This window comes from Cervus elaphus, chromosome X (genome assembly GCF_910594005.1).
Source record: "Cervus elaphus chromosome X, mCerEla1.1, whole genome shotgun sequence".
Classification (NCBI taxonomy): Eukaryota; Metazoa; Chordata; class Mammalia; order Artiodactyla; family Cervidae; genus Cervus; species Cervus elaphus.
Genome location: NC_057848.1, coordinates 172,461,692 through 172,485,804, shown reverse-complemented (window position 1 = coordinate 172,485,804; position 24,113 = coordinate 172,461,692). Strand labels below are relative to the sequence as shown.

The following is a 24,113-nucleotide window of genomic DNA, read 5'->3' as shown; positions in this document are numbered from 1 at the left end:
AGTGACTAACACTGTGTGTTAGTAAAACACTGTGTTTTACATCTAAGAGCTGTAAAAACAAAACGACGTATTTAACAATATTGTAAAAGACCTCTCGTTGCATGATTCTGTGTGTAGATGCTGCCCAGAAAAGGCAGATCCGTGGAGACACAGGGGAGGTGGGTGAAGGTTGGGAGGATGGCAGTCTGTCCCAGTGGTGTGGAGCTCCTGTGTGGGTGTGGAATGAGATAGTGGTGATGCTACCCACTGCCGTGAATTTACTAAAAGCTGCTAAACTGGACATTGACAGAGGGTGAATTTTTGGGTATATGAGCTTCGTCTCAGTTTTTCAAATCACATCAATGCTGGAAATCCACAAAAAATGTTTGTTTGTTTGTTTTAATTAATATAAAATGATGCTGTGTGGGAACAGATTTGTGGTTGGTGTGGGGAAGGAAAGGATTAGGGGTTTGTGGCTAGAAGATGCAAACTATTCTATACAGGATGGATAAACAAGGTCCTGTTGTAGAGCACATAAAGAAAGCTGAGCGTGAAGAATTGATGCTTTTGAACTGTGGTCCTGGAGCAGACTCTCTGAGAGAGTCCCTTGGACTGCGAGGAGATCCAACTAGTCCATCCTAAAGGAAATCAGTCCTGAAGATTCATTGGAAGGACTGATGCTGAAGCTGAAACTCCAGTCCTTTGGCCACCTGATGCAAAGAGCTGACTCATCTGAGAAGACCCTGGTGCTGGGAAAGATGGAGGGCAGGAGGAGAAGGGGACAACAGAGGATGAGATGGTTGGATGGCATCACCGACTCAATAGACATGGGTTTGGGTGAACTCCGGGAGCTGGTGATGGACAGGGAGGCCTGGCGTGCTGCAGTCCATGGGGTTGCAAAGAGTCAGACACGACTGAGCCGCTGAACTGAACTGACTGTAGAACACAGGGAACTATTTTCAATATCCTGTGGTAAACCATCACGGAAAAGAGTATGAAGGAATGTATTTATATGTATAGCTGAGTCACTTGGCTGTAGAGCAGAAATTAACACAGCATGGTAAATCAGCTGTCCTTGAATACAGTTTTAAAAGAGAGATTGCAATAAAAATGCTCCTTTTCACTCATTAAATTGTCACCCGTCTAACCCAGCTGAGACTATGTGTTCTGTGTAGATCAATAGAATTTCTACATATTGATGGTGAGAATGTAAATTAGTTACACCCACTTTGGTCTAAAATTTGGGAGGTTGGAAACAAATTAAAAAAAAAAAAAAGAAACAAGGTCGTGTGTGACTCTAGTCTGAGAGTCTCGGCTCAAGCGCAGAGGTCAACAAGCTTTGCAAAGGATCAGACGGTAAACACTTCGGCCCTCGGGGAACTCACTGTTCCCGTCATGCCGGCGGCTCTGCTATTGTGGCCTGGGAGCAGGCGTGGACGGTCCCTGAAGGGCTGGGTGCGGCTCTGCTCCCACAAAACCCAGACAGAGAGGACTTGCCAGCCCTGGGACTTGGCCAGGGGGCTAAAGGATGGGGTTCAGTGAGGACGCTTCCTGGACGGGAGGTGGGGCCTGAGTGGTCGTCTGTCCAGATGTTTCTGGCGTTGTTCTCTGCAACGTTGATAGGCACGCCTGTCATCATTTTCATCTCACTGGTCTCTGGCTTGGTTAACGTGGCTGTGGCCCGTTCACAGCAAAGACGTGTAATAAGACAGCAAAAGATGCTGAGAGCAGAGCCTCCTTTCTGAGATTCAAGGACTGTAAGGTCTCCGTTCATGTGAAGTGACTTGGGTACGGGTTGAGGCTTCACCAAGCTTGTCTGAGAGGCTAAGATAAGAGGAACAGTTCCTTTGGGATGTATGCGTGCCAGGGTGCTTACCATGTTCTGTTCCCTTCTTATTTGTGGACTTTTTCAAGGGCACAAATGTCTTATCTAGTAAAAGCAGATGTGTGTTCCACTTATTACAGGTATTTACAACTTTGAGTCTTAATGGCGTTAGCCACGCGTAAGCTCTGAGCATCTTATATGCTTGCTAAGTTGGCCTCATTGTAGGAAACGTGGATGTAGGAAAACCTGATGATAAACCTTAACGTGATGAAAATACTTCCTCTTTAGAAATCATTCATTGAGGGTCTCTTTTAAAAATGGATTTTCTACTGCAGAAGCAGCTGTCAGATTCTGGTTTCTAATATGAAAGTGAAAGTGATAGTCGCTCAGTCGTGCCCGACTCTTTGAGACCCTATGGACTGTGCCACGCGAGGCCTCCCTGTCCATCACCAACTCCCGCAGTTTACCCAAACTCATGTCCATTGAGTCGGTGATGCCATCCAACCATCTCATCCTCTGTCATCACCTTCTCCTCCTGCCCTCAATCTTTCCCAGCATCAGGGGCTTTTCCAATGAGTCAGTTCTTCGCATCAGGTGGCCAAAGTATTGGAGCTTCAGCTTCAGCATCTGTCCTTCCAATGAATATTCAGGGTTGATTTCCTTAAGGATTGACTGGTTTGATCTTGCTGTTCAAGGGACTCTCAAGAGTCTTCTCCAGCGCAACAGTTCGAAAGCATCCGTTCTTCAGTGTTCAGCCTCCTTGATGGTCCACCTCTCACATCCGAAGGTGACTACTGGAAAAACTGTAGCTTTGACAGTCTGAACCTTTGTCGGCAAAGTGCTCTCTCTGCTTCTCCATTAAAAGATCCAGGGCTCCTTGGAGGAATGACCAAGTCTCGGGTTGGGGCTGGGAATATACAAAACGAAGTCTGCAGGAAAAACAGACACACACGCACACAGAAAACCCTGTAACCATGAGGGATACAGAAGCCAGCTTGGACTTTCCTGTGACCAAAACTGCTGTGAAATAAAATGGCATATAAAGTAGTGTGTAAAATATCCCTGGGCTTCCCTGCTGGTCCAGTGGTTAAGAAGCTGCCTTGCCGTGCTGGGCACACAGGTTCGATCCCCGGTCCGGGAACTAAGATCTCAACATGCCACGGAGCAGCTACTGAGCTCTGGAGCCCAGGAGCCCTGGAGCCTGTGCTTGACAACAAGAGAAGTCACTACAGTGAGAAGTCTACGCATCGTAACTGAGAGTAACCCACGCTTGCCACAACCAGAGTAAGCCCGTGCAGCAAGGAAGACCCTGCACAACCAAAAATAAACCAAGTTTTGAAATAAACATTAAAAATAATAATAATAAACGATCCCCGAGTCCACACTGATAAACATAAGTGATCAAGTACATTAGAAATGGAGGAAAGAGATCTGTGCGGAAAAGTTGTGACTCTCTGTAGGTCTTCTGCCCTTGGTGGGTGGGATGGGGTGTGTTGGGGGGAGCAGAGCCCTTTTGTCTTATACTTTGGGCTGCATTTGGTGAGCTCCTTCCACTGGGGCCGGGATGAAATGGTGGGGTGAGGCCGTGTGACCACAGAGAAGCTGGTGCAGCTAACCCTGCCAGCTCATCTGTAGAGATCATTGTATTGACAGCATGGTCCTTGTATTTGATGATAAGCAGGACATTTCACCTCTGTGTTCTGCAACCCCCCGCCCCCCCCCAAATCCACGACTCCTCGGTCATCACGACAGAAACATCAGACAGATCCCAGCTGAGACATTCTGCAAATGCCTGCATGGTCCGTCTGGAAACAGTGGAGGGCCTGGAAAACAAGGATGGTCTCAGAGGCTGTCACTGGGACGGGAGGAGCCTGTGACTGGTAAATGAAATGGGGTGTCCTGGAATGTAGAGAGAATAGTAGGTGAGAATGAAGAAAGTCTGAATACCATGTGGACTCCAGTTAATATTAATGTACCAAGACGAGAGTTAGGGTAAGGAGAAGGGGATGACAGAGGATGAGATGGTTGGATGGCATCACTGACTTAGTGGACACGAGTTTGAGCAAACTCTGGAAGATTGCGGAGGACAGGGAAGCCTGGCGTGCTGCAGTCTCAGGGGTCGCAAAGAGTCGGACACGACTTAGCAACTTAGTCAAATGGACTAATGGCAATTATGGCAGTTGTACTAATTATGGCATACAGTTACGGCAAACGTACTAATGTGGAACGCTTCTCTTGAAATTTTTCTGTAAATCTAAAAGCATTCAGAGAGGAAGTGTTGGGAGTGGCTTTCCTCAAGGCATTTCGAGTTAGCTTATAAATGTCAGGTGCGAACCTCACTTATTTGGCTGCACCAGCTCTTAACTGTGGCATGTGGGATCTTTAGTTGGGGGCATGTGAACTCTTAGGGACAGCATGTGGGATCTTTAGTTGGGGGCATGTGAACTCTTAGGGACAGCATGTGGGATCTTAGTTCCCTGACCCGGGATTGAACCTGGGTCCCTGCTTTGGCAGTGTGAAGTCTTAGCCTCTGGACCACCCAGAGAAGCCCCAGGAACACACCTTTGGAGCAGTAAGTGTGATGGAGTCCCTCTCAGCCACCAGGCTCTTCAGGGATGCCTATTATATGGACAGCCTTGGGTTCTGCTCTGAGACATGCGGCTGGCCTTGGATAGATGGTGCCCTTGGATAGTGATGGGTCCTGGGCTTGGTAAAATAATACGTGGAGATGAAAACCAGTGGGCAGGGGTCTCTCTGGAGGCTCAGTGGTAAAGAATCCACCTGTCAATGCAGGAAACGGGTTCGATCCCTAGCGAGGCCGATCTCACAGGCCACAGAGCAGCTAAGCCCCGTTTGCCATAACTGTTGAGCTGGTCCTCTAGAACCCGGGAGCTGCAAGTGCTGACATTCATGTGCCCTGGAACCCATGCTCTGCCATGCTCTGCAACAAGAGAAGTCACCCCAATGAGAAGGCCACACCCTGCAACTAGAGAGTAGCCCCTGGTCACTGCAGCTGGAGAAAGTCTGCAGCAATGAAGACAGCACCACCAAAAATAAATAAATAAAATTACTAAAAAAAAAAAAAAACCAAGTGTGAAGAATGTGGGCTTTGGGGGTGCAAAACAGGTTCAATTTTAGCATATGTGCTGCCAAAGTGAGCACGGAAAACAGGTTCAAATCCTCACTCTTCTTCGTGTGGTTGCATCAGGCCAGCTAAGCTTGCTAATAACGTCCCCAATAACTAGTCTTCCCTGGAACATGGCTTCCCTAGTGGCACAGTCCGTAAAGATCCAACTGCCAATGCAGGAAGCCCAGGTTCAATCCCTGGGTCAGGAACATCCCCTGGAGAAGGAAATGGCAACCCACTCCAGTAGGCCTGCCTGGGAAACCCCATGGACAGAGGAGCCTGGTGGACTACAGTCCAAGGGGTCCCAAGAGTCAGACCTGACTTAGTGACTAAACAGCAACGTGAAAACCCCAGAGTTCCCAATTATTAACCTTTATATTCAGCATCTGCATAGACTTACTTAACATACTTTGTTTCCTTATCACCATCAGAATTCTTTCATGCTCACCTGTCTTTAGTTTGCTTCCTGATACCTGTGGCTTGCCTCAGCAATTCCCAACTTACTGTGACATTATGACATTATTTCAGTGGGTTAATTCTACTTTATTAAAATTTAATGGGGGTAAATAGCATACTTACTTAATACATTATTTGGCTCCCTTGTGGCTCAGCTGGTAAAGAATCCACCTGCAATGCAGGAGACTCTGGTTCGATCCCTGGGTTGCGAAAATCTCTTGGAGAAGGGAAATGCTACCTACTCCAGTGTTCTGGCCTGGAGAATCCCATGGACTTTATACTCCATGGGGTTGCAGAGTCGGACACTACTGAGTGACTTTCACTCACTAGTATTCTGGCCTGGAGATAAACATAGCAGCGACCTTCCTTGCAGATTTATGTAAAAGTTTAATGTCTGTAACAGTAATGGAGCAGCACAGCGCCTAAGATCAAGCAGGTGCCCCCCCCCCCAAAAAAAAATAGAAGTCACTTTTAGTAAAATAGCCATGTGTGTGTGTTAGTCTCTCAGTTGTGTCTGACTTGTTTCAACCCTTTGGACTCTAGCCCACCAGGCTCCTCTGTCCATGGAATTTCCCCGGGCAAGAACACTGCAGTGGGTTGCCATTCCCTTCTCTGGGGGAATGTTCCCAACCCAGGGGTTGAATTCGGATCTCCTGCACTGCAGGCAGATTCTTTACTCTCTGAGCCACCAGGGAAGCCGAAAATAGCCTTAATTCAGGGGATCTTGCAAAGTGGCATGGGTGGTTTGTTTCAATGAGTGAGAGAGTCCAAAGTTAATCGGGGTGCATTTTGAAGCGGTTGAAGCCCGTGGTGAACCTTGGACCTGAAGGGTAAGTGCTGGGCTAGAGAGGGGTCAAGGCAATCTGTGTGGGAAGGGGCTGTTAGGGACCCTGGTGGAGTGCACTTCCTGTGTGTTTGAGGGTGTGGGGCTGAGCACCCAAGGTCTCAGGCTACCTGGGGAGAAGGGGGTGCAGGGACTTTAAATACAGATCATTGTGAAGGGTTGGGTTGGGCAAGTCGGGGTCAGCCTGCGGCCCCTTGGTGGTCTGCACACAATGCCTTCTAGGCAGTGAAACTTCCGGAGACACTCTGTTAGTTGTTCGGATCGCATTCCTACTGAGTTTGTAATAAACCCCGGAAACACAGATAGATGCGAAATGGGCTATTGAATGTTGGCTTTGGTTTGGTTTTTTTTTTTTTTTTCAACTTCATTGTTCCGTCTGACCTTAAGGTTGTGAGATTGAACGGGCACAAGTTAGAGGATATAAGGCAGCACAGTGGAGTGGCCAGAACTGCATAACAGGCAGGCTTTTTTTTTTCTGTTTCCTATGACTTTTAAGTGATAAAAAGAGGAAGACAGGCTCCCGGAGGGCCAGGCTTTGGGGGTTTGGCCTCAGGATTTGCCAGCGAAGTCACTGGGGAGCCCCGAGGCCCCCGGGGTTGCAGTCGGAGGGAGCCTGCGTGGACTTGTCCATCGCTAGGCGGCAGCGGGCGCAGTCGGGCCGCCAGGCGCGCTCGCGGCGGTCGGAGCACGGGTAAGCGAGCCAGGTACCCCCCGCCACCCGCCATCTCTGGGCGTCTGCAGGGCAAGGCTGCCCTCCGGGCTTGCAAGCTGCTCGGGCCCCTTCTGTTCTCCTGCCTTGAAGAGTAGGTTGCTGGCTCCGGGGGTCGGGGCCAGAGGGGTGGGGGCGGGTTGGGGGTGGAGGGGTGGATCTGGGGGAGACTGGCAGACGGGCTTCCTGCGTATTGTTCTGCCTGATGGTTAAATCGTGCAGACAGGGGGTGCAGAGTCCACCGAAGCTCAGTCTGCGTGCAGGCACGCGAGCCTGTGCTGTGTGTGTGTGTGTGTGTGTGTGTGTGTGTGCGCGCGCGCGCGGGCACTGCTAGACACGTGCGCTCTTGGGTGCTTGGGACTGTGCTGCGGACGGCGAGCGGGGGTGACTGGGAGCCCTGGGCGCGGGGAGGCCCGCGTCTCAGTGGGATCTGCAGACCTGCTTCCTTTGCCCAAGGGTCCCCAGGGTCCCCCAGGAGGCTGGCGGGAGGGCGCCAGCCCTGCACGAAGACGCTCGCTTGCTGTGCCCTTTTTTCTTTTTCCATAACAGTAAGAAATAAGCATTTTCACAACAGGAGGCTTTGAATATGGATGGAGAAAGGAAATGGTGAGTCAGCCGCAGCAGAAGGCGGGGGCGGGTAGGCAGGGAAATCAGGTGTGCGTGTTGAGTCATGAAAAAAAATGCTTGGTGGGTGAATTCGCTCTTACTTAGCTTGCTGATTGCAATGAAAAAAAAAAATGTAAATAGAGAAAAGTGCTGGAGGTTGGTTGTGAGCATTTTGCAATGATTGGATTTGTGCTCTTTTTCGATTGTGCCCATTGAGAGACATGCAGTCTTTCTGGGGTTTTGCTGCACATATGTTGTGGGATTGGGGTTGTTTTGTGTTTTTTTGTGTGTGTCTTTTTTATTGTGATAAATGAAACGTGTTACTAATTTTGGCCATGTTTCTAAGTGACTGAAACGGTTTTGCTTTGCTCAAGCACACTTTGGTGTGTGTGGCGGGAGGATGCCGTTTTTACAGAGAAACTGCCGCAGTCTGGGTCTGCGGGGACTGACTCCCCTGGCTGGGAGTCTTCTTGAAAGTGGATCATGCCTGAAGTGTGGTGGTCATGCCTAGGTGAACTGTCGAAAGGGAAAGGGGTTTGGAGGAAGGTTTTCAGAAAGCTACCTGGCAGCATTCATAACAACCTGCTGTCGTATACATTGTCTAAAGACCTACACAATGAATGAAGGGAAAATAGTATGTTACCGTGTCATAAAATAAATAAAAGATTGGGTCGAGTTGTGATGAACGGTATAGACATAGTTTCTTTTCCCTTGGGAACCAGAATCTTGGAGGGTCTATATTAGAAATATATATATATTTTTATCATTACATTGCAGACGCGTATTTTCCGGACGTCTCTCTGTTTGTTTCTGTCAAGCATAGCGGAGAGACATTTCATCCTTTCCGTCTTTCTCACGCGCGCGCACACACACACACATGAACCCAACAAACATATACTCCTTACAGAAAAATATTTGCAGGGATATTGTCATTCGTGAATGCATGAACAAAACACAGAGAAGCCATTTATTAAAGGAGTATTAGCATATATACCGTACCATGGGTAAAATTGCTACCGTATAACACAATGAGCTCTGCTCCATGTTCTGTGATGACCTACAGGGGTGGGATGGGGGAAGTGAGGGAGGGGATATATGTATACAGATGGCTGATTTGCATAGTTGTCCAGCAGAAACTAATACAATGTTTCTGTATTAGTTTTGTATTCAATGTAAAGCAAGTATCCTCCAATTAAAAATAATAATTTTTTTTTTTTTGAAAAGGAGTGTTAGAAATGACCATCCATGTGGGTGTTGACCATATAGGTTGGAAAAGGCTTGTCCTGCCCAGCTGGGGTGACACGTGACCCTGTAAATGTATGCTGACGGGTGGGTGTTTTGGCAAAAACTGAACGGTCTTCCAGCCGCATTGGGGTTTTGCAGGTTGGGAAAGCTAATACTCCGTGTGGCCCTCAGCATGCATTTGCTTTACTCTGCAGTGCCTTGAATTCTCCTCCTTTTATACGCATGAAAATGTAGCAAGGGGTAGGTGGGGAAGCCCTGGAAACAAAGATGCTGGCATTTTGTGTCCAGTCATGTTTTCTGACTTTCCTTCCAGTAGGTTCAACAGACAAGTCATTTCTGGGAGGGCCTGTACTGTAGACATCCCTGGATGTCTGAAGAGAGCCTGAAGTTAGGTAGTTTTTCACCTTTAAAGACTCTGAGAATCCTCAGGATTTGTTCCTTAGAGGTTCACAAAGGCTTCTCACCGGTGTATCTTGGACCTCACAGTATGGAGTACATGTTCACTTTACAGGATGCAAGTGGGGGCTCAGGAGAGTGGATTCACGCAACTTCTGTGTGTGTGTGTTTGTGTTTAACTTTTTATTTTGTACTGGAGTATAGCTGATTAACGATGCTGTGATGGTTTCAGATGGACAGCAAAGGGACTCAGCCATCCATATACCTGTATCCATTCTCCGCCCCCAACCCCGCTCCCATCCAGGCTGCCACATGACCCTGAGCAGACTTCTCTGTGCTGCCCGGCGGGTCCTTGTTGGTCATCCATGGCAAATACAGCAGTGTGGGTGCACACAGCTTCTTTTTTTTTTTTTTTTTCAGTGGGTTTTGTCATACATTGACATGAATCAGCAATAGATTTACATGTATTCCCCATCCCGATCCCCCCTCCCACCTCCCTCACCACCCGATTCCTCTGGGTCTGCCCAGTGCACCAGGCCCGAGCACTTGTCTCATGCATCCCACCTGGGCTGGTGACCTGTTTCACCATAGGTAATATACATGCTGTTCTTTCGCAACATCCCACCCTCACCTTCTCCCACAGAGTTCAAAAGTCTGTTCTGTACTTCTGTGTCTCTTTTTCTGTTTTGCATATAGGGTTGTCGTTACCATCTTTCTAAATTCCATATATATGTGTTAGTATGCTGTAATGTTCTTTATCTTTCTGGCTTACTTCACTCTGTATAATGGGCTCCAGTTTCATCCATCTCATTAGAACTGGTTCAAATGAATTCTTTTTAATGGCTGAGTAATATTCCATGGTGTATATGTACCACAGCTTCCTTATCCATTCATCTGCTGATGGGCATCTAGGTTGCTTCCAGGTCCTGGCTATTATAAACAGTGCTGCGATGAACATTGGGGTGCACGTGTGTCTTTCAGATCTGGTTTCCTCGGTGTGTATGCCCAGAAGTGGGATTGCTGGGTCATATGGCAGTTCTATTTCCAGTTTTTTAAGAAATCTCCACACTGTTCTCCATAGCGGCTGTACTAGTTTGCATTCCCACCAACAGTGTAAGAGGGTTCCCTTTTCTCCACACCTTCTCCAGCATTTATTGCTTGTAGACTTTTGGATAGCAACCATCCTGACTGGTGTGTAATGGTACCTCATTGTGGTTTTGATTTGCATTTCTCTGATAATGAGTGATGTTGAGCATCTTTTCATGTGTTTGTTAGCCATCTGTATGTCTTCTTTGGAGAAATGTCTGTTTAGTTCTCTGGCCCATTTTTTGATTGGGTCATTTATTTTTCTGGAATTGAGCTTCAAGAGTTGCTTGTATATTTTTGAGATTAATCCTTTGTCTGTTTCTTCATTTGCTATTATGTTCTCCCAGTCTGAGGGCTGTCTTTTCACCTTGCTTATAGTTTCCTTTGTTGTGCAAAAGCTTTTAAGTTTCATTAGGTCCCATTTGTTTAGTTTTGCTTTTATTTCCAATATTCTGGGAGGTGGGTCATAGAGGATCTTGCTGTGATTTATGTCGGAGAGTGTTTTGCCTATGTTCTCCTCTAGGAGTTTTATAGTTTCTGGTCTTACATTTAGATCTTTAATCCATCTTGAGTTTATTTTTGTGTATGGTGTTAGAAAGTGTTCTAGTTTCATTCTTTTACAAGTGGTTGACCAGCTTTCCCAGCACCACTTGTTAAAGAGGTTGTCTTTTTTCCATTGTATATCCTTGCCTCCTTTGTCAAAGATAAGGTGTCCATAAGTTCGTGGATTTATCTCTGGGCTTTCTATTCTGTTCCATTGATCTATATTTCTGTCTTTGTGCACACAGCTTCTTAATGGGGAGTCCTCGCGTGCCGTGTGGCTGGACGTTTGTCTGGGTGGAAGTTCCTGCTGGCTCCTGGCACGTTGGGTGATGAAAGGTCCTGCCAGCCAGCACAGCCTGTGTGCTAAATTCCCCTTCCGTAACACATCCAGATTCGTGGGTTGTCTTGTTGTGGTCATTTGCTACCAATATTCATGTGAGTGAAGACCTATATCTCACACACACAAACACACACACTCATGTGTAGTATCTTTGAGATCTGTTTATAGATAAAATGGGCTCTTGTCAGCAGACTTGGCTTTTCTGTCTGCAGGAGGTGCTTGATGCATTGGAAGTATGCTTGCCAGATAGACCTACTTAGGTGTTCTGTGATCAAGTGAGCTGCTAGCAAATGAAGTTCTCTTGGGTGCAGCTTTACATACACGTCTGTTACGAAGCCCAGCCAGGGGGCTCTTAAACACATTTGGAGGCCATTCAAAATAAAATAACAGTGGGGCTTCCCTGGTGGTCCAGTAGTTAAGACTTTGTCTTCCAGGGCACGAGGTGTGGGTTCAGTCCCTGGTTGGGCAACTGAGGTTTCACACGCCTTATGACTCAGCCAGAATAATAATAATAATAACAACAAAGTGTCCAGTTTTTTTAAGTAGAATACCTGGAAATTCAAGAAAAGTATTTTACACGTATACATACAGACACACCTGCATATATATGTATACACACATGCATGTTATATATGTATTCACAGAAGCATTTAAGTATATGTATGTGTACTCATGCACACATACATGCATATGATTGATAGACATATAGGAATAAAGTAGAATTTTTCATGTACAGTAAATATCTGAACCCTCTTGAGTAAATATCCTGTTTCTAAATATGGTTCAGCTGAGTAACAATCAGACAATATTCTGAGATACGGTATTTTCAAAATTTGGGGTCACCTGCATTGTGCTAGAAGGGAGACACTTAAAGCAGATGGTTTCCTCTTAATTTACAGAGATGCTAATGCTATTCTGAAAGTGGTCGCTCAGTGGTGTCTGACTCTTTTTGCGACCCCATGGACTGTAGCCCGCCAGGCTCCTCTGTTCAGTGGAATTCTCCAGGCAAGAATATTGGAGTGGGTTGCCATTCCCTTCTCCAGGGGATCTTCCCAACCCAGGGACCGAACCCAGGTCTCCCGCACTGCAGGCGGATTCCTTACTGTCTGAGTCACCAGGGAAGCCCTAAAACTGTATTTTAGTATCTCTTCCCACACAGTTTCCCAGAGTTCAAACGTGGCCCGTTATTTCATAAGCTTGAGGTTTGTTTTCAAGAGCCAGGATTTACACTTATCTGGGGGTATGGTTCCCTAGGCTGTTCTATAGTCTTTAGTAACATTTCTTTCTTTTAAAGAAAAAAAAAATCTGTGTTACTAATATTAGAACATTTTTATTAAAAACAGAGGGACTTCCCTGGCAGCCCAATGGTTAAGACTCTCACCTTCCACTGCAGGTGGGAATAGGTTTGATCCTTAACTCCGGTTGAAGAGTTAAGATCCCACCTGTCAAGCTGTGTGGCTCCCCCAAATTTAAATACACAAGATATAAAAACACATGCAAGTTCTGGAAGGCAGAAGGATGACAGTGAAAATTGTCCTCAGGACCACATCCAGAGAGAGCAGTGTGTCCCCTTATACTTTATATACTTGATGTAAACAGCGTTTTTTTGCTTGTACACCTCTGGTGCCTGGCACTCGTAAGATCCGGCCGCCCAGTGGGAACACTGTGGACTTGTAGGGATGTGTTCCCAGTCTTGCCCAGTGGGAAGTAATACCGCAGCAGGCATATGTGGTGAAACACTCTTCCTCTCATTCGTTTTCTTAGGAGGACAGTCTGGACGTGGAATTGCCAAGCCGTCTTTTGGAAAAGACTTGGGGCTCCCCTTGGTGGTCCAGGGGTTAAGAAACTGCCTTGTGATGTGGGGGGGCTCGGGTTAGATCCCTGGTCGGGAGACTGAGTGCCACCTGTCTCAGAGCAACTAATCCTGAGCACCACAACTGGAGCGCCCATGCCCAGCGACCCAAGACCCTGCATGCCGCAACAAAGACCCCAGGCAGCCAAATAAATAAATTAAAAAAAAAATTTTTTTAATCTGTGACTTGACAGGCAAATCTGTTGCATTGTTGACCTGCATTTCCTTGGTGACTGGCAGAGTTGAACTTCTTTGTGTGTTGTTATCTGCACATTTGTCTTTTTTTCTTGTGTGCATTACTGTTTGTATGTCTTCCTGCTGACCTCGGCGCCTTGCTTTTTCTTTTAATTTTATATCGGAGCATAGTTGATTAACAGTAATGCGTTAGTTTCACATATACAGCAGAGTGACTCGGTATACACGTGCGTGTGTCTGTGGTTTTTCAAATGCTTTTCCCATTTAGGTTGCTGTAGAATACTGAACAGTTCCCTTGTCATTTATCTGTTTTAAATATAAATGTGTGTGCATGTCCATCCCTACCTCCCAGTCGGTCTGTCCCTCGCCCACCCTTTCCCCCTGGTAAACGTAAGTTCATTCTCTTAAGTCTGTGAGTCGGTTCTGTTTTGTAAATCAGTTTATTTGTACCATTTATTATTTTTTTTTAGATTCCACGTGTAAGCAATATCATATGAGATTTTTCTTTCCCTGTCTGACTACAAATGGCATTGGTTCATTCTTTTTAATGACCGAATCATCTTCCATCGTATATGTGTACCACATATATCCGTCAGTGGACATTTAGGCTGCTTCCATGTCTTGCCTGTTGTAAATAGCGCGTCAGTGAATACTGGGGTGCGTGTGTCCTTTCAAATCGTGTTTTTCTCTGCAGATATGCCCAGGAGAGGGATGACAGGTTCGTACGGTAGGTTTTTTGGTTTTTGGAGGAAACCTCCGTACTGTTCTCCATTCTGACTGTACCGTTTACATTCCCCCCAGTAGTGTAGTGGGGTTCACTGGGTCTTCTCTTGTTCATTGTTCTTTATGTTGCAAATAGATGCCCAAGGCGTATTGTGTGCCTTTCAAACACTGATGGTTGGTTGTGTCTGTGTATGCTCAGTTGTGTCCAACTCTTTGCCACCCCGTGGACTGTAGCCCGCCAGCCCCCTCCGCCCATGGACATTTCAAGGCAAGCATACTGGAGTGGGTTGCCCTTTCCTACCCCAGGGGGTGGTTGGTTGGGGTTAGGTTTTTTTAATTGAAGTAGAGTTGCTTTACAGTGCTTCAGGTGTACAACAGAGGGATTCAGTTACACCTATAGATCATTATAAGATATTGAATATAGTTCCCTGGGCTATACAGTGGGTCCTTGTTTATATGTATGCTAGTGCGTATCCTGTTAATCCCAAACTCCAAATTTATCCCTGCTGTGGCCTGTTGTAATCACAATTTTATATGTCTGTGAGTCTGTTTCTGTTTTATAAGTAAGTTCAGTTCTATCATTTTTTAAGATTCTGCATTTAAGTGATATCATACGGTATTTGTCTTTCTCTCTCATAATTTCATTTAGTATGTTAATCTCCAGGTCCATCCATGTTGCTCCATATGGCATCATTTCATTCTTTTTTTTTCATGGCTGAGTAATATTCCACCGTGTGTGTGTGTGTGTGTGTGTGTGTGTGTGTGTGTGTAGAACATCTTTGTTATCCATTCATCTGCCAGTGGACATTTAGGTTGCTTCTATGCCTTGGCTGTTGTAAATGGTGCTGCTAGTGGAGTCCATGTATCTTTTCAAATTAGAGTTTTCATCTTTTCTGGACATATCCCCACGAGTGGGATTGTTGGATCACATGGTAGCTCTTTTTTTTTTTTTTTTTTTGACAGTGCTATATAACTTGTTTCAATTCAGCCAAGGAATTGAACCCCGGGCCATAGTTTTGAGGGCTTCACTGGTGGCTCAGCTGGTAAAGAATCTGCCTGCAATTCAGGAGACCTGGGTTCCATCCTTGGGTTGGGAAGATCCTCTGGAGAAGGGAAAGGCTACCCACTCCGGTATTCTGGCCTATACAGTCCATGGGGGTCACAAAGAGTCGGACATGACTGAGCGACTTTCACTTCCCACAGCAGTGAAAGTACAGAATCCTAACCCCTTGACCACCAGGGAATTTACTTTTTTTTTTCTCCCCCTGGGACTGTCAGGACTTTGAATGACAATCTGTGGAGGTGCACTTGGTTCACAAGTGGATGGTTACAAGGGACCATTGCTCTTGCTAGCAGCTCAACAGAGAGGGGCAGAAAAGTAACTAAAACCATTGTTTTAAAAGCGCCCCCAGACCCTCCCCCACATAAATGAAACCCCTCCCTAGCATTGTCGTCATTGCCTGTAGGGTGCCTCTCAAAACGAGCGGTTATACCTGTGTTTGTATGTTGCAAAAATTACTATCTTCCTTAACTTCTGGACCAGGGCTCGGCCCAAGGCCCTGGGTCGAAGTTTGGGAAGCCTGTCCAGGTGGAGGACTACAGGTTGGTCCCTGCAGACTTGGTACCCAGGGGTACCTCACTGTGTTTTTCACACGATGATGATCTAGTTGGGGAGAGACAACGCCACGCCAAGGATGAAAACTGCAGGAGTAGGTTTTCACATCCCACGTGCGTAGAAACGCGAGTGAGAAGGAATTGGGGAAGGAAAGATCCATGAAGCAGAGCTTCCCAACAGAGGTGTGACCTCCAGATGCCTCAGGGCGTTCTCCCGGACGCCCCTGCAGGCGGGCATTTGGTCCCTGCTGCCCTCTGTCTGTCCGCCCAGACCTGGCTTTGTGATCGAGAAAGTTTGAGGAGAGCTTAGATGCACGTGTCTAAAATCATCACCCATGTTCCCTCAAGGGAACACCGTCAAAGAGCATTGGAGAAGTGGGGTTCAGGCTCAGACAGGATTGGCTCAGACACTCACATTTGGAAGGCTGGAATTCCTGATGGCTGTGCCATCCTTGTTTCCTGGATATGGCAGGAAGTATAGTAATCTCACACCCCTCTTAGAGGAGCTTTGCTCGCACGGGTGGAATCGCTGCCTTCTCTGGGGAGACCGCAGCACATCCTGTCTAAGGCATTTTGCAAATGTGCAGTAAGTCACTTCAGTCGTATCCGACTCTTTGCGACCCAACGGACTGTAGTCCGCAGGCTCCTCTGTCTGTGGGATTCTCCAGGCAGGAATACTGCAGTGGGTTGCCGTTCCCTCCTCCAGGGGAATCTTCCTGACCCAGGGATCGAACCTGCGTCTCTTATGTCTCCTGCCTTGACAGGCGGGTTCTTGACTACTAGCGCCACCTGGGAAGCTTTAAGGCACTTTGCAAATAGAGCTCCTTTTTAATTAATCTTTTAAACATGAATCCAGATGGACAAAGGCACTTAGATATTAGCAATAAATTGTAGCTACTTTAATTCTAGGTTTCAATGAGGTGGTGGATATTTATTAAATAATAGATACGTATTTATTAAATAATAGGTATCATTGGAACTTCCCTGATGATCCAGTGGTTAAGACTTGGCCTTCCACTGTAGGGAGTGGGTTTGATCCTGGTCATAGAGCTAAGATCCCACATGCTCAGCTGCAAAAAACACAGGACATAAATAATAGAAGCAGTATTATAACGAATTCAATAAAGAGTTTAAAAATGGTCCACATGAAAAAAAAGTTTGGCTTTTTTTTTTAGGGGAAAAAAAAAATTGGTACCAGGTGGTGTTGAGTGGGTCTTTGGATGCTAGATTTCAGGAGTTTTAGTAAGGAAAAAAAAAAAGTTCAGTGTTTTTTCTCAGTTCTTTGGAGTGAAACACTGGGGCGGCGTGCGGGAGTTGCCATGAATGAAGTTTTACTGTCTTGTAAGAGACGCAATGGCTTCAACCTGAGGCAGGCCCACCCAAGGTTGGCTTTTCCCTGGCCGAGGTGATAGTTGGTGACAGGACATCTGAGCCAAGAGTCACCCTTCTCTGATGGTTGTCTAAAGGCCGTTCCGTCTTTTGTACGTAGACACCTGCTGGACTGTGTATTGTCCTCTGAACCATCCATTGCATCGTTGAAGCTGTTTGGATAACTTTGTTAAAAAATCAATGACTTTATTTTTGGCTACACTGGCTCTCCATTGTTGCATGGGCTTTCTCTAGTTGTGGCGAAGTAGGGGGGCTACTCTCCAGGTGTGACACTTGACTTCTCATCAAGGAACCCCCAGGCTGAGTAGTTGTGGCCCCCGAGCTTCGTTGCCCCACGACGGCAGGTGAAATCTTCCCGGCCCCCCAGGGATTGAACCTGTGTCCTGGGAACAGGCGAGTAGATTCTTAACCCTTGGACCCAGCAGGAAAGACTTCGCCTTCCAACTGCTGCCTGCCCTTTACTTTTAGTATTTAATGGCCGATATACAAGGGTACCTTTCCTAGGCTGTTTGAGTTGGCAGAACATTCAAGTTAACTCTCATTTCAGCAGACTGACTTCCCCAGACCGCTCAATATGTGAACGTTTCTTTTCTCAACATAATGCCTGTTTTGGCTGTTTTTTTTTTTTTTTTCTGGCTTCCCCATGTGGCTTGTGGCATCTTGGTACCCTGAGCAGGAATGAACCCAGGCCCTCTGCAGTCAAAGCACCGAGTCTCAACCACTGTACCTCCAGGAAATTACCTGACTTTTTTTTTTTCTTGTTTGTTTTAAACTAAATTCCCTAAGCTGGGTTAATATTTTATTAACCAGGAAGTGAGTGAAGTCGATCAGTCGTGTCTGACCTTTGCGACCCCATGGACTGTAGCCTCCCAGGCTCCTCCTCTGTCCATGGGATTTTCTCCAGGCAAGAATACTGGAGTGGGTTACCATTGCCTTCTCCAGGGTATCTTCCCGACCCAGGGATCGAACCCAGGTCTCCTGCATTGTAGGCAGATTCTTAACCCACCTGAGCCACCAGGGAAGTCAGTTAAGCTGGAAGTGGAGAACAAACCTGCCCACTTGTGGGGTCCCGGAGGGTGACTGATGATCTAATGTCCTCGTCCAGTTACTGAACCCTTTGAGCTGCTGTCTCTGGGCTCACGAGCGTGACAGTTGCAGAGTCTGGCCCCAGCTAGACAATGGGGGATGCTGGGGGAATTGGAGGGGGGAAGTCCGTGGTCTCCTGTAGACCAGCCATGGAACCTGGAAGGGACCTTTCTCCTGAGGACACAGCAAGATAAACACACCTAGGGCAGTCAGCTCTCAGCACAGCCGCCTGGGTGGGGTGGGGCCGGTTGCAATGGCCAGACCTGGAGCAGATGCACCTCCTGGGCTCCGAGCGGGTGCCGGATGTGTGTGCAGAACTCTCCCGCCCCACACATCAGGTGGTAGATGACGGCTTGGCTTGCACTTGTGCTCTGCCCGCTGGCTGGCTGGTCGCTGCCCTCTCGTGGAGTCTCCTCTAACAGCCCTGAGGTGGTCTCAACAGAAGACAGCTCTTCCCATGGACGGAAGGGTCCGTCCAAGGCTCATTTGATGGCTCAGGTCAGAAGAGTGTTTCAGGACAAAGCAGCGGATGCATGGCCAGCTCATTTGTTGGGAGTGTGGTTATTGTAACACCCACGAGCTTTAGTTATGGCCTGGATATATATATGCATGTACAATATACATCATAAAGCTTCAGCTTCCCCCATGGCTCAGATGGTCAAGCGTCTGCCTGCAATGCGGGAGACCCGGATTTGATCCCTGGATTGGGAGGATCCCCTGGAGAAGGGAACAGCTACCAAAGAATTGATGCTTTTGAACTGTGGTGTTGGAGAAGACTCTTGAGAGTCCCTTGGACTGCAGGGAGATCCAACCAGTCCATCCTAAAGGAGATCAGTCCTGATTATTCATTGGAAGGACTGATGCTGAAGCTGAAACTCCAATACTTCGGCCATCTGATGTGAAGAGCAGACTCACTGGAAAAGACCCTGATGCTGGGAAAGATTGAAGGCAGGAGGAGAAGGGGACGACAGAGGGTGAGATGGTTGGATGACATCACCAACTCAATGGACATGAGTTTGAGTAAACTCTGGGAGTTGGTGATGGACAGGGAGGCCCGGCATGCTGTAGTCCATGGGGGTCACAAAGAGTCAGACACGACTGAGCGACTTCACTGTCACTTTCATATGCATGTACAGAATGCCTGCGTGTGTTTTGCCAAGGTAGGTGTGTGTGTGTGTCTGTATGCATGTTAGTACGTGTTGGGGAAAGCTAGAACTGGATATGGAAATGGATGAAAAGTGAAAGTGTTCATCACTCAGTTGTGTCTGACTCTTTGTGACTGCATGGACTGTGTAGCCCGCCAGGCTCCTCTGTCCGTGAGATTCTCCAAGCAAGAATACTGGAGTGGGTTGCCATTGCCTTCTCTAGGGGATCTTTCCAACCCGTGGATCAAACCAGGGTATCTTGCATTGCAAGCAGATTCTTTACCTGCTGAGCCAAATGCCTAAGAGTGTGAAAAACATCAATGCCTTGGCGCAGCTTCCAAAACAAGCAGTCTTTGTTTTTCTGATATTTAATCATAGGCTGCTGGTTTAAAAGGTTTTGTTAATGTATTTGCTGCTGTCTTAAAAAAGTTGTATAAGTGAAAGTGAAGTCGCTCAGTTGTGTCCGACTCTTTGCAACCCCATGGACTGTAGCATACCAGGCTCATCCGTCCATGGGATTTTCCAGGCAAGGGTACTGGAATGGGTTGCCATTTCCTTCTCTCCCGGCGCCCCCCCCCCCCCCCAAAGGTTTTATCCTTTGTATATGGCAATTTCCTGAAATAAGTCCCATAAAAATACTGTTGCAATGTGAAATGAGTATTTCTCCATTTCATACCCATTTTTTGTTTAATGTTTGTGTGAATTGTATTTTGCCCCCAAATGGCAGTGTGTGTGCCCATGTGAGCCATGTGTGTACCTCCTCTCCTCTGGGTATGATGTGCCCGAGTACCCTCTAATGTGTGTTTGCATCTGATCTCTGCCTGTTTGCAATTGGAGCGGGGACTAGCGTGCGCAGACATGGATGGATTTGATTCTTTAAAGTCATTGAAGGGAGGTTATCCGTGCCCTTGATGGAAGGGCGTAGTCGGTTCGGGGAGGAGAGGGTTCCCTGGAACCCGTGGCTCATTCTTCTTCCTTGCTTCCCCTAGACAAGCAGATGGTCAGCCTGGGGAGGACTGCCCAGGAGCACCGTGGGACCCCCGGCAAACCTCTGAACCCCCTGGCGCCCAGGAAGGGCCCGAGGTGTCCCGGGAGGCCCGCGGCCGGGCGGGCACCCTCCCTCGCGATTATCGGTACCTGGAGCCGCGCGCGCCTCTGGACCCCCCCGCCCGGGGGCAGGAGCCCCGGCCCCTGAGCGCCGCCCTGCAGAGGCCACCGCCGCCCAAGCGCGAGCTCCGGCCACCGCCGGGAGGCGCGCACAGCCGGCCCCGCACCTCGGTGGCCTCCTCCGAGGCAGTGGACACGCGGAGCGCGCGGCGCGCGGAGGAGCCTGCTGCCCGGCCCCGGCGGGAGGCGCCGCTCCCTGCCCCGTTCCGGCCCCTGCAGACCTCCGACATGGACACCTCGCGCTCGCCGTCGCCTCAGTTTGCGCCACAGAAGCTGACAGACAAGCCCCCGCTGCTCATCCAGGACGAGAATGCCGCCAGGTAGTGTCTCTCCCTACCTTCTTGCCCTGTTTAGGGCTACCTGCAACGGCGGGAGTGTCCAGTGCATCCTCCCTGCGTGTGAACATGCACGCCCCCCCATCCGCCCCTCCCCCCACCCGCCGCCGGCAGCCTTGACTCCACCCCCCATGCTGAGTCCTGGGACTAACATGGGGAAGACCCCCACAACCTCACACCCCCTCCAGTGGTCACTTGGATTTTTAACTTGCTGGCGACTTTCCTGTCCCCCAAGGGCCAGAGGGGCAGCGCGAGGGTCACAGTTCAGTCGCTCAGTCGTGTCTGACTCTTTGTGACCCCACGGGCTGTAGCACGCCAGGCCTCCCTGTCCATCACCAACTCCCGGAATCTACCCAAACTCATGTCCATTGAGTCGGTGATGCCATCCAACCATCTCATCCTCTCTCGTCCCCTTCTCCTCCTGCCTTCAGTCTTTTCCAACAGCAGGGTCTTTTCCAGTGAGTCAGTTCTTCACATCAGGTGGCCAGAGTATTGGAGTTTCAACTTCACCATCAGTCCTTCTAATGCATATTCAGGACCGATTTCCTTTAGGATGGACTAGTTAGATCTCCTTGCAGTCCATGGGACTCTCAAGAGTCTTCTCCAACACCACAGTTCAATAGTTAATGACAATGAAATAAAACCTGTTGCTCAGTTGCACCCTGTGGGGCTAGCCGCTAGCACCCTGGACAGCGCAGAGTATGGCTGTTTTCATCCTTAAGGGAAAGTTCTGTTGCATTTCCCTGCTGTAGAGTCTTGACTCTACAGTTGGAGACACTTGCCTTTTTGGTGGTGCTGGATCTTCCCTGCTGTCGCGTGTGGGCTTTCTATAGCAGCAGCAAGCAGGGGCTTCTCTTGTCACGGAACACGGGCTCAGTAGTTGCCGCACCCCAGCTTCGTCTCTCTGAAGGATGTGTGGTCTCCGTGGACCAGAGTTCGAACACGTGTCTCCTGCATTGGCAGGTGGATTCTTTTACCACTGAGCCACCAGGAAGGTCCCTGAATTTTATTTTACCCCCGAAGACAGCACCGCATGGACGTTAACTGATAGCATCCTGAGATTCCCCCCGGGGTGGAATATCAAGTGCAGCTTCATCTAGGGGTCAGCACTGCCCTTGTCCGAATGCAGCTGACACTTAGAGGTCCTTTCTCTTGGGCACATTGAGGAGCTCTGAAAGGGAGGAGAAGCGATGCAGTGGTTTTTGAGTGGAGGGTGGAGTGTGTATGAGAATGTTGCAGATGAGCTGACTTGGGCCTCTTGGCTCTCGGGCCCTGGTCTGGGATGTGGTGGGCTCCTCCGAGGAACGTGGCTGAGTGTTTGCTCGGTACTCTTGACCTCTGTTGACTTTAGGAGGTGGGTGGGGGGACTGTCGGTTTTCTTTTTTTTTTTTTTTGGTTTTCATTTTTTTCTTGCCCCGAGAGAGTGTGGATTTTCTCACTCTTGTCTTTTCCGAGAGCCTGAGAGGAGATTCCACAAGCAGTGGCAATACTTGTTGACAGTATCCAGTGGGGACCTCTTGACGCATCCACTAGGCTCCCACTCGGTATGTCATTTTCGGGGACCAGCGAGGTTTTCCTGAACCAGCGTCATTTGCTGTACTGGCCTTTGTAGAAGACCGGGTTCTGGTTAAAGGAGCACAGCGGTGGGGCAGAGGGTGACCATGCCACTCAGAGTTTCCTAGCCAAGAAGGTCAGCTTACCATGTACCGAGTTCAGTGTCTCCGTCCCCAGGGCCAGTGTTACAGGTTGGTGACAGCCTGAGAGGGTGGAATGCCTTTGAGATCCACCATGAACTTTGAGCCAGGGTTCATGAAGGGAGACCTGCTCCACACCCGTCATCAGCTACCAACCAGACAGGGAGTAAAACACATCAATCGGACAGGGCCTGTGAGCAGCCTGGTGTTTGTGCAGAGACGCTCGGGGTTCCCCTGGTGGCTTAGACGGTAAAGAATCTGCCTGTAGCGCAGGAGACATGGGTTTGACCCCTGGATCGGGAAGATCCCCCCTGGAGAAGGAAATGTAACCCACTCCAGTATCCTTGCCTGGAGAATCCCATGGACAGAGGAGCCTGGCGGGCTACAGTCCACGGGGTCGCAGAGAGTCGGACACGCCTGAGCGACTGACATACACAGACACAGATGCTCTTCTTTGGCCTGTGTGCCTGCTGACTGATTTCTTGAGTGCTGTCCTGTATCTCCCCCCTTCCAGTTAGCTCTACTTGGGGAGCCTTCTGGGGCACAGAGCAGCCCCTTTGTCCTGAGACAGGCCTTCTCGAATTCAGCGGGTGGGTCCTGCGGTCTCAATGTGTGCCAGTCCGAGGCAGGGATGCAGAGAGCAGGAAAGTGCAGCCTTCCCACCCTGCAGGGGATTTTAGAGAGTAGTCACTCGCTCAGAGTAAAAAATGCATCCACTCGTGTTCCGAAAGCAGTGTTCTCTGGTATTCTGGCCTGGAGAATTCCATGGACTGTGTAGTCCCTGGGGTCGCAAATAGTCGGACACGACTGAGCATGTTTCACTTCACTTCACTAAGTCACTAGCAGTGGGGAGCGTTTCTATGCGTGGAGGGAAAAGAAGGCAATGAAGAGGGGTCTTGCCTGTGTTTTTCTCCTTGGGTGCAATGCTTCAATTCTCCTTCTGAAATTGAGCACCTCGAGGCAGAGGAGGGTCAAGAGACCCAAGTTGGGGGGCCGGGGGCAGGAACTCCTAGACCTTGTCTCCCCAATCTTGGAACGTGTGACCTGGATGGGCCCATCTTTTGAGTTGGGCTTCCCTGTCTGGAAGGCACCCGCCTCCCACCCCTACCATGGGACCAGCCGGTTTGCTCATCTGAGTTCTGATCATTGAGCTGCGCCTGGGCTCACGGCGTGTCTCCAGCGGACCACCCTTGTCTTGGCAGAATCGAGCGGGTGATGGACAACAACACCACGGTAAAGATGGTGCCCATCAAGATAGTGCACTCGGAGAGCCAGCCAGAGAAGGAGAGCCGCCAGGCGCTGGCCCGCGTCCCCGAGCCGCCTCCGCTGCCCCGGGGCCTTGAGCGGGACCAGATCAAGACGCTCAGCACGTCCGAGCAGTCCTACTCGCGTTTCTGCCCCTACAGCCGCCAGGGCACCGAGCCCCAGCCCCCTGCCAGTGCCCCGGGGCCCCCTGCCAAGGACGACCACGCCTCCCCTCCCGCGCTCAGCTACCTGAAGGCCAAAGACAGGACCGCCGACGACCTCAAGTCAGAGGAGCTGGCCCGCGAGATCGCGGGCAGGGATAAGTCGCTGGCGGACATCCTGGACCCAGGCGTGAGGATGAGAACCACCATGGACCTCATGGAGGGCATCTTCCCCAAAGATGAGCACCTCCTGGAAGGCGTGCAGCAACGGAGGAAGCTGCTCCCCAAGGTGCCCTCGCCCAGGATGGCGGAGGAGAGGTGAGTAGACCACCCCATCCCACCTCTGCCTCT

The 24,113-nt window shown here is 48.9% G+C and overlaps 1 protein-coding gene across 9 annotated transcripts in view; it reads left to right on the top strand.

Moving 5' to 3' along the window:
* Positions 1-24,113, top strand: part of SHROOM2 (shroom family member 2) — a 138,548-nt gene that overhangs the window by 98,357 nt on the left and 16,078 nt on the right. For 5 of the 9 annotated variants that reach the window (XM_043895119.1, XM_043895116.1, XM_043895115.1 and 2 more), the window contains 2 exons: positions 20,150-20,647; positions 23,559-24,080. In XM_043895119.1, coding sequence (XP_043751054.1) covers positions 20,150-20,647; positions 23,559-24,080 — 1,020 coding nt within the window. The other 4 variants (XM_043895123.1, XM_043895124.1, XM_043895121.1 and 1 more) reach the window with 4 other exon arrangements.